Here is a 10,163-nt window from a genome sequence, read left to right on the forward strand (position 1 = left end):
TTCACCAATTTAACCCATCCCTGCTCCCTGTAGGATCACTTTCAAGTACAAAGAAGAAAGTTGCTGCGGGTCATTGTGGTGGTGATGGCAACATTTATTGAGCACCTACTGGCTCCATGCTGTGTGCTTTACCTGTGTCACTCCTTTAGTCCTTACACCAATCTTCCGGGGTAGGTTCAGAGTTCTTTGGGGCTGCTGTGGCCATGGTCACACACTTAGTGTCTCAGCTACTGATCACCACCATACGCCCTCAGCTTTGCTCCAAGACAGGGTGAGAGGAGCCACTTCCCCAGAGGGCCTTCCTTCCTACTGGATTGTTTCCAGATTGAAGGCAGAAGGCAGATATCCTGAGAGTGAGCTGTTGATTCAGTATGGGTGGGAAGAAGAGAAAAGGAATCCCTTTCACTGAAAAGAGACAGACTAAAAACTGCCTGGAGCCTGAATCTCAGAATGTGCTGAAAGTATCTCTGGCTGCAACATCTCAGGTGAAACACAATCTTTCCACAGCACCTGTTTCTCACCCAGCTCATTAGCATCTCCTTGCCATTCCCCAGAGGAGCTCACCGCAGCCACAGCCGACCTTCCAGGCTAACGAAAGCTGCTTAGCAACAGGGAGCGGGTGGTTAATAAAGCCCTGATGCCGTTCCCAGCTCCATAGGCCCCACCCCTGTCTCCCATTTACAGCTCATCTTTAGCCTGAAGCAACAACCCTCAGGTTGAGGATCTAAAGACCGGTGTGGGGAGAGCCAGGAACCTGGAGACTGAGGGGCAGGGCTGACTTCCCCCTGGGCTCTGATCCCAATGCCTTCTGGGGAGAGGAGACATTGAGAGTCTGAGAACCTGCTGTGCCAGGAACCTCTCTGTAAACCTGCTCTACCCACCAAACTTTAAAATCCAAACTCAGCACCCAATCAGAACAGAGCACACAGAAATACTGTGGAGGCACCCACACCCAGACATGAAGGAAGGGCAGGTCCAGAGAAATGGTGGCTTCTCTGGTGCTCCAGGGTCGATGCCTGAATTACTTCAGGAAGAGAGCGAATGAGTTCTCTTAAAGCATGTGTATTATTATTTTGAATGCAAAGTTGAAAGGCTAAAGTTGGGACAGTTTGTTTACTTTAACCTTGAGTTTCCCACAAACAAAAGTTAAAAGCACCTTGCCCTTGGGGAGAGGGGGTGGCAGGAGATATCAGACTATATCTGGAGGTTTAAGAAGCCACAGGGTAAACAAGGAGAATTAATTTGATTCAAAAGTCTTTACATTTAAATAAAAATTTCAGGGGCGCCTAGGTGGCTCAGTCGATTTAGCATCTAACTCTTGATTTTGGCTCAGATCATGATCTCGCGGTTCATGGGATCGAGCCCCATGTCAGGCTCCTCACTGATGGACACGGAGCCTGCTTGGGATTCTCTCTCTCTGTCCACTCCCTCGCAATGCATGCTCTCTCTCTTTCTCAAAATAAATAAACTTAAAAATAATAATAATAAAAGTTCCAAAGACCATATCATGGAACAAAATGCAAACTTGACAAGACTTTTTAAAGACAAAAAGGTGGTATCAGTGGTAGGTTTGGGCTTACTCTCCAAGCCTCAGCCTCTGCCTGTGGGAGTGGGCAGTCACATAGGCCTGATTCTCTGACAGCCATGCTCTGTGGTTGGAGAACAGCACACAGAGAACCACTCCCTGCCAACCAGGGGTTGCCAGCAAAGCTTCCACACAAGATTTCCTCACAAAGTTTCTACCTATAGGAGGCTGACCAGCTTCTGGACAAACAGGTTTAGGAACAACCACAACACACACACGCGCACACGCAAGACACATTTCTTACCAGTCCTGGGAGTCTCCCTCCTCCTGTGGATAATAGGAACAGGGGTCTGGTGCAACTTTCCTGGGTTTGCCCAGGGTCAGGACTCAACTCAGGGATTATTCAATTCCCTTTCTAAGGCTCTCCAGGAAGATTCTGTTTCCAGTTCAAATGTCTCTATTCTAAGGAAGCTCAGAGGAGCTCATCTTGCCGAGGCCTTGCCCTCCTCTGCCAAGAACAGAGGGGCCAGGGCAGAGTAGAGGGGCCCAGGGCCCCAGTACTGTCCAAACTCCAGGAAATGTGGCCATTCTGTGGTTGATCCAGCCTCTACAGCCTCTGCTCTGGTCACCTCTCTCCTCATCTTCCCTGCACTCCAATTCCTTCCAGAACAAAGCTGGATTCTGGACAAGGCCAGGACAATAGCACAACCCAGTCAGTATAAGACTGGATCTACTTTAGACTAGAAATTCATTTCAGAGCATTTGCCCAGGGGTGAAGGAGACCGACATATTAGAATCTCCAAAATGCCAGAGGGGTGGAGTTTTCCATCAATACTTACCTATTGTTCCCTGCCTCTTCCCAAGAATCCCTGATTACCATTCTACTGTGTGATGCATGTAAACGGCTTGCAGACAGGAAAAAAGTTTGATAATCACTGCTTTAAACGTATCTTATTTTGAACCCAAACTGGGATTTACCTCACCACCGAATACCAATTTTGACGAAGCCTAAGGATTCCTTTTCCCTGTGGGCTTGACTTAGCTTTATACAGCTTTATACTTAGCTTGACAGCCCCTACTGCTAGCATTCTCCTCAGTGTATGCACCGAGCCCAAGGCAGGGGCAGCCGACTGGCAGAGGCTCAGAGATGCCTTTTGTTTGGCCCACAGATTTTTTAAAAATGGGAATTAGTTGGGGCACCTGGGTGGCTCAGTTGGTTAAGCGTCTGGCTTCAGTTCGGGTCATGATCTCAAGGTTTGTGGGTTCAAGCCCCACATCAGGCTCCATGCTGGCAGTGTGGAGCCTGCTTGGGAGTCTCTCTGTGTCCCTCTCTTTCTGTCCCTCCCTCACACGCGCTTTCTCTCTCTCTCAAAATAAATAAATAAACATAAAGTATATAAAAATGGGAAATAGTTGGGGCACCTGGGTGGCTCAGTCGGTTAAATGTCTGACTTCAGCTCAGGTCATGATCTCACAGTTCGTGGCTTCAAACCCTGCATTGGGCTCTGTGCTGACAGAGCCTGCTTGGGATTCTGTGTGTGTCTGTGTGTCTCTCTCTCTCTGCCCTTCTCCCACTCATGCTCTGTCTCTCAAAAAGAAATAAACATTAAAAAAATTTTTTTAATGGGAATTAGTTATTAGCCTTTAAAAATTGGGGAATTTCAGAGGTGCCTGGGTAGCTCATTTGGTTAGGCAACCAACTTTGGCTCAGGTCATGATCTCGTGTTTCGTGAATTCAAGCCCCACATTGGGCTCTGCAGTAACAGCTCAGAGTCTGGAGCCTGCTTTGGATCCTGTGTCTCCCTCTCTCTCTGCACCACCCCCACTTGTGTTTCTCTTTCTCTCAAAGATAAATAAATAAACATTAAAAAAATAAAAATTGGGAAATTTCATATAAAAACCCAGACTTCTGTCTTCTCTTAAGAAAAAAACAAAGGCCATGGCAAGCCTGGGCTGGCATTCCTGCAGGAGCTGAATAGTGGCAAGCAATATTCAGTCCACCCCAGTCCCCACCACCACTGCCTGCAGCGTCACACCCAGACAGCTTCTTGTGTGGACCTTTTCCATCTGACTGTAGACATTATTTAAGTTTATGCTAGCAGACCTAAAGCACCTCCTGAGATCCAGCAGAACGGGGCTCCTCTTGCTCCTGGGCTGACTTTACAATCCTGGAGACTTGGGTTTATTTCATAGACCCTTGCTCTGTTTCAGCAACCAAAACTGGCTGAAAGGAGAAGCAGCATTCCTTTTGAAGGTAATATTCCTGCCTGCTGGGAAGAGCCCGGGGAGGGGGGGTGGGGGGGTGGGGGGGCTTCTAGGCAAGAGACAAAAGCAAAGCGAAAGCTCCATTGCTTCCTGGGGGCCTCTGCAATGATCACAGGAGAGCTGACAGTTTCTTCTCATCCCAATTGGCCTGAATGTGAGATACCCACAACTTTTCTCTCTGCCTCTCTTTCCCCTATTCCCCCTTGGCCACCCACGTGTGGCGCCCATGCACAAGCTGTCTGCGCTATTTTGTTCTGTTTTCTGTTTGTTGAATGTGCTCTGGATAAGGAATTAAGCCATGCATAATTGGGCCACCAGCAAAGCCCTTCTGGTGACAACAACAAATAGTGGCTAATGTTAGGAGCACACAACACAGGTGGAAAGGAGTAGGGGTCTAATATTCTTCAAAGCCACTTACTGAAAGACTACCATGCTTCTCCCCTAACATAGGTTCTGCCTGAGAAAAGGTGAGATTAGATTGTTCCTTGTAACCCTGAGAGTCTTAACATATCTCAAAGAACCAGGAAACACCCAAAGGGAGGTGTTGGGAACTGAAATCCTGCAAACCTAGTTTCATCCTCAACATCCAAAGGAGAAGGAAAGACAGACATTTCCTGAGCTCTTCCAATGCTAGAAATGTTCTCATGCATCATCTCAATCCCTCCAAAAATTCCTTGAGGTAGGAATCACCACCCTTTTTTAGGAGAGCAAACTAAGGGTGACGGAAGCTATGAAACTTGTCCAAGATAACTTAGCAGAGCATCAAGATTCACTTGCATCAGTGTGTCACTCAGGCTGGGTCCACAGGCCATCTCTTCCCGATAGCTGTCCCTTATCTCTCGGCTTTTATTTTCTCCACACCTTTATCATACAGGATATATTTATATGTGCACGTGTCTTCTGTCCCCAAAGAATGTAAGCCCTTGGGGGCAGAGACTCTGTCCATCTTGTGACTGCTGTTTCCCTATGCGGAAACAGGATCTAGCACATGGTGGACCCACAGCATTTGTTGCTGGACTGATGGCAGGCAGCTTTATATGCCTCACCATGCTACTGTCTGCTCCTCTCCAAAACACACAGCCTCTCTTCACAAATTCCCAACACCAATCTCAGAAGCCAAGGAAAACAACACAGAGATGGCAAACTGTTCTTTAGAAAGGGAGTTGAAAGGAAGATAAAAGTCCTGGAAATCCAAGAAAACTCTATTGTGTATAGAGACTAGCTTGCCCCTGTAAAGGCAGAAGTCTTCAGGAGAGGAGGAAGTGATGGTTTATTACCAACGTTCTCCCTTTTAAGGTGGGAAGGCTTTGGGTTTCCCTCCTGTTGTAGCTCATGCTGTTTTGCCCCCAATCCAGGGTCTGGAGAACTGAGAATGCCAGAGCAACACAAGTGGGATTAGTTAGAAAGTTGAGGGGCGCCTGGGTGGCTCAGTCGGTTGAGCGTCCGACTTCAGCTCAGGTCATGATCTCGCAGTTTGTGAGTTGGAGCCCGCATTAGGCTCTGTGCTGACAGCTCAGAGCCTGGAGCCGGCTTCGGATTCTGTGTCTCCCTCTCTCTCTGTCCCTCTCCCCCTCACGTTCTGTCTCTTTCTCTCAAAAATAAATAAATGTTAAAAAACTTTTTTTAAATAAAAAAGAAAGTAGATGTGGCACAGAAAGCATTCCGAAACACAAACCCTTCCCCAAAGTTAAACATAAACCAGAGCAGCAGTTCCCAGACCAGAATCACCTAGGTCAGTGGTTCTCAAGGCGTGGTCCCTGGACCAGAAGCTCAGAACCATGTGTGAACTTGTCAGAAATGCCAATTCTCAGGCCCACCCCAGACCTATCAGAATCAGAAATTCCAGGGTTGGGACCCAGGAATCTGTGTTTTAACAAGTTCTTTGGGTGACTCACATGCATACTAAAGACCAAGGGAACTAAATACATATACAAATCCTTTGGCCCTGGAGATCCTAATTCAGTAGGTTGGGGACAGGGCCCAGGGAGAGCACAAGTACTTCACAGCTGATTCTAATTTGTAGCCACATTTGAAAACTACTAAACCTGAGCACTCCTCTTTCCCTGGCCCCAGGACAGTGTCCTCAGTTCTAAACCCTCTTCCCACTGCCCCCAGTCACTCACCACACAGAGCAATGATGTGGCTGCTATCTTCATGCACAAACTTCCTGGTGACAGCTTCCTCCATGATTTGCTTCACCTGTGGACAAACGGGCAGCATCTTACTGATTTTTCTGATCAAAGGGTTGTGGGCAAGTAAATAGCTTGGCTCCGCTCTCCTGGTCTATCTCCTACTCTACTTGCAGATTAGATAGTAAATAGGGATGGGAGAGGTGGGAAAGCCAAGTGTCTTCTTGGAAAGGCAACCAGGAAGAGAGATGTCATCCACCAAGCAATCAGTGCAGATGTTCCAGTCCAGGAGGAAGTGCCTTGCTGTGGAGAAGATGGACAGGATGCCATTTGCTCATGTGTACTTAGCTGGAGAAGAGCTTTTGGGCAAACTGTCCGTTAGGAACAAACTAGCTCATTATAGGCTGTAGATAAACAACCTGCCCCTCATTTACTTCTTCAACGTTCACCCAGGCCTCAGAGACACTCTCCACATGCTTGCAAGCCCAGCCTTCTTTCTGTCTAGATAGAACCCTGATGTTTTGGGTTCCTACATGGATATAAAAGTTTCCAAGTACCTTGTAAGATGAGCAGTTACATCTGTCTTTAAGAAAGCCCTTTTTAAAAAGCACATACACACAACTTTTCTATTGATGTACATAAAACTACAGAAAAGGGTATATGTCATAATTACACAGCCTGATGGATTTTCACAAGCTGAATCCACCTGTGAAACCAGCATCCAGATGAAGAGACAGAACATGTGACCAGCATCCCTGAACACCTCCCACTGTCATGTTTCCTTCCACTCACTACTCTCCTCAGGGACATGTGCTATCCTGACTTCTAACAGCATAGTCTCTTTATGGGTTTTCATACTGTTGATAGATGAAATCACTGTGTGTAGTGTTTTGTGACTGGATTTCTTTATAGGTTATAAGATGTGTTCACATTGTATGTACTTGTGGATTGTTCATTCTCCATTATGTTAACACACAATGAACTGTGCGTAGGTAGTTTCCAATTTGGGGCTGTCATGAATAGTGCTACTATGAACATTAAAAATATGTTTTTTAGTAAACATAGGTGCTCATTTTTTGCATTTATATTTCCAGACAAGGCATTTCTGATATGTATATTCCACTTCACTAGATTTTGCCAAATAGCTCTCCAAAGTGGTTGTACCAATTTACACTCCCATCAGCAATGTATGAGGTTTTAGTTGCTCCCAACATAGAAGTCAAGCACTTTTGATGTCCTGGGGGAATTTGCCAAGAAACAGATACTAATACTGGAGATTAGAGAGATGGATTACCTCAACCCCACTGTAAAATCTTATATGAAGTAAGCTCTGGGCAGAGCGTGTCTTTGTCATTCTTTGGACAAGGCATACAGTGTTCTGATGCTGCCCTTGCTCCCAAGACCCTTGCTGAGGACTGTACAGTTTGGAGAGTGGTAAAGCTTCTAAAGCCTGCAGAGGAGGTAGGGAGGACCTGGAGGCTTCTCCCTATTGAAACTGCTCACAGTTAGCAGTTAGGTAGAGGGGAATCAGATTGATCCTGCACTCTAAATTGTTAAAACCTTCCTAGGTTACTTGCCAAGCGGTGTTTGTATTAAACAGAGCATAAAGTCACAGTTTAAAGACCTGCGGGCATCTGAAACAGGCCGGTGGGGCAGATTTGGGGGTTAGAAGGACATACAGATGACTCTAGAATTGTATCAGAAATTCTGTATTGAAAGTCCAGCCTTGGGGCGCCTGGGTGGCGCAGTCGGTTAAGCGTCCGACTTCAGCCAGGTCACGATCTTGCGGTCTGCGAGTTCGAGCCCCGCGTCAGGCTCTGGGCTGATGGCTCAGAGCCTGGAGCCTGCTTCCGATTCTGTGTCTCCCTCTCTCTCTGCCCCTCCCCGTTCATGCTCTGTCTCTCTCTGTCCCAAAAATAAAAAAAAATAATAATTAAAAAAAAAAAAAAAAAAAAAGAAAGTCCAGCCTTGCCTACAATTATCCCCACTTCCTCTACTTGTGGAAGAGGAAGGATATATTTCTCTCTAAATCAAGTGCTAAAGGGAGAAGGGAACTAAGAATTCAGAGCAGGTTAAACTTTGTCAGGTAATATACATAGCTGTGGCATATTTTGGGCATTTCTCTTATTTGTTTAGGAATCATTCTTAGAGCAGTATAAAAAGCCTTCTAAGTATTGAAAAAAAGAATCATGGTATCAGAAATCTTTCCTACGTCCCTGACCAACTCTAAATTTGGAGCACAGCAACAATCCTAGCACATTCATCCATGGTTTAGGTATGGCTACTTTTTTCTTCTTGTTTATACTGTTCATATGAGCCTCTGTCACTAGACTGCTTGTTTCCCGAGGATAATCACTATGACTTGGGATTGCCCTTTTGCTTGGGGAGACCAGGGTTTAGTTGAAATGCTGATTTGATGTACTCCTGACCTAAAATGCTTTCTTGGCCACTTCACACAAAAGTGGTGAGGCAGCTTCTCACACACAGATGGAAAGGTGAGGACTTTGACTACTTTGCCAACAAGAGGGAAGGGCACAAATAAATGTTAGGTAGGGCACAGTAGCCAGGCCACAGTTAATGCAGGAGAACCATCTAGGGCCTTACAGGAGTTTATGAGAACACATAGTCTTCTCCAATCCTGAAATTCTAGGAAGAGGTAAAGGAACCATTATGGCAAACTTTAATATAGGAGATACATATCATCATCCTTCTTTCAGAGATGAATAAAATAAGACTCAGGTTAAGTAACTTCTTCAAGTCACACAGAGTTAGGTCCAGAGTATTCCAAGGTTACACATCCCTACAGATCTTGCAGTCTCTAAAATCAGTAGATTTATTTACCAAATACTCATTGAATGTCTACTGTGTGCCAGGTCCTGGATACAGAATAGTGGACAAAACAGACTGGTTTCCTGCCCTCATGGAGTTTGCACATCTGGTAGAAGACAGCCACAAAGGTAGTTGCAAGGAGTTCATGGTTCCCGAGGCCTAAATCCATTCTAATCCATACTGCAGGTTTGAGCTCTCCAGCTCTCATGTGCGGTGAGTCATTCATATGGGTACCCGCCCCCCCCCCCCCCCCAACACGATGAAACTGAAATGGGCTTTAGGGCAGGGTCAAGGTAAAGGACGTTAGTAGAGGGGAGAGCTTTTTTCTCTTTCTGACATTTGGGGTGGGGCGGGAATCCTTAAACGGGGAAAAAAATCTTGAGTCTTAAAAAAAGCATTCTTAACCTCCCCCCCCCCACCCATGGTCTCTGGGTAGGGAGGTGGGCGTGGAGAAGCAGCGAGGTGTGCGACGAACCTCCTGCAGCCGCGATTCAGTTCCCAGAGGGATCCCTGAATCTTGGGTGTAGGGCAAACCAAAGCTAAGCCCCCAAACCACGCGTTTAGCGCTGAGGCCCTCGCGGGGCCCCGCCCCTGCCCATTCGGCTTGGGCAATGAAAGGGCAGCACCACTTCTCCAGAAATCGCCACCACCCCTCCCCCGACCTTGGTCTCCCAGCGCTGTTGCCGTCACAGGGCGGGGAACTGCGGGATCGCGGAGCAAACAAGCGCCGGAGCGCCGGCCTGGCTCCTCGGACGGAGGGGTGCTGCCCCAGATCCGGGAGAGAGCCGGTAGCCGCAGCCAGTCCAGGACCCCGCCCCCGCCCGGCCCAGGCCCGCGGGCGCTGGTCCCGGCTTGGGGGGGGGTGGTACGGACCTTTCCGCGTCCCCCCCGCCGGGCAGCGCGGGCAGGGACGTGAGTCTCCGAGGGTCTTTCCTCCTACTTTACCTCCTTCTTTACGTTCCACAGCAGTTTCTCTTTGACTGCGTCCTCCGCGCTGCCCATGGTGTGGCGGGTGGCAGAGAGGCAACGCCGAGCTGTCCCCAAGCCCCCCGTGCGCCCTCGCCTCCTCCGCGCCTCTCCGTTCAGCGCCCCACGCGCAAGGCGGAGCCCCCGTCCGCCGCGCTCCCCGCCCGCCGCCACCACCGCCGCAGCCACTGCCCCGTGCTGGGCTCCGCAGCCATCTTCCGAGCCCCGCACAGACGTCAGGAGGCTGGCCCGGCCCCTTCCCACAGTCGGGGGCGGGAGGGGGGGGTGCGCTCAGCGACGGGGGGGTCGGGGCGGGGGTGAGGCTGCGCGCGCCCGGGGGCGGTGGGCCCCCGGGCGCGCGCCTAGCTGGCCGCTGTCATGGCAACGCGCCCGCTCCCGCCCCGAGGGCGCGAACCCTCATTGTGAGCTCCCGCAGCCAGTTCCGCGCC

General features: G+C 48.6%; 1 protein-coding gene across 3 annotated transcripts in view; it reads right to left on the reverse strand.

Annotated features, from left to right (window-relative positions):
- The window catches only part of SGSM2 (small G protein signaling modulator 2), a 35,403-nt gene extending 25,463 nt beyond the window's left edge, over positions 1-9,940 (reverse strand). For all 3 annotated transcript variants that reach the window (XM_043583444.1, XM_043583443.1, XM_043583442.1), the window contains exons 1-2: positions 9,694-9,940; positions 5,914-5,989 (exon numbers count right to left, since the gene is read on the reverse strand). In XM_043583444.1, the coding sequence (XP_043439379.1) occupies positions 5,914-5,989; positions 9,694-9,750 (133 nt within the window). In that variant the 5' untranslated portion in view covers positions 9,751-9,940. The remainder of the gene's footprint in view (positions 1-5,913; positions 5,990-9,693) is intronic.
- Between the last annotated feature and the right edge of the window lie 223 nt (positions 9,941-10,163).

This window comes from Prionailurus bengalensis, chromosome E1, assembly GCF_016509475.1.
Source record: "Prionailurus bengalensis isolate Pbe53 chromosome E1, Fcat_Pben_1.1_paternal_pri, whole genome shotgun sequence".
Taxonomy (NCBI): Eukaryota; Metazoa; Chordata; class Mammalia; order Carnivora; family Felidae; genus Prionailurus; species Prionailurus bengalensis.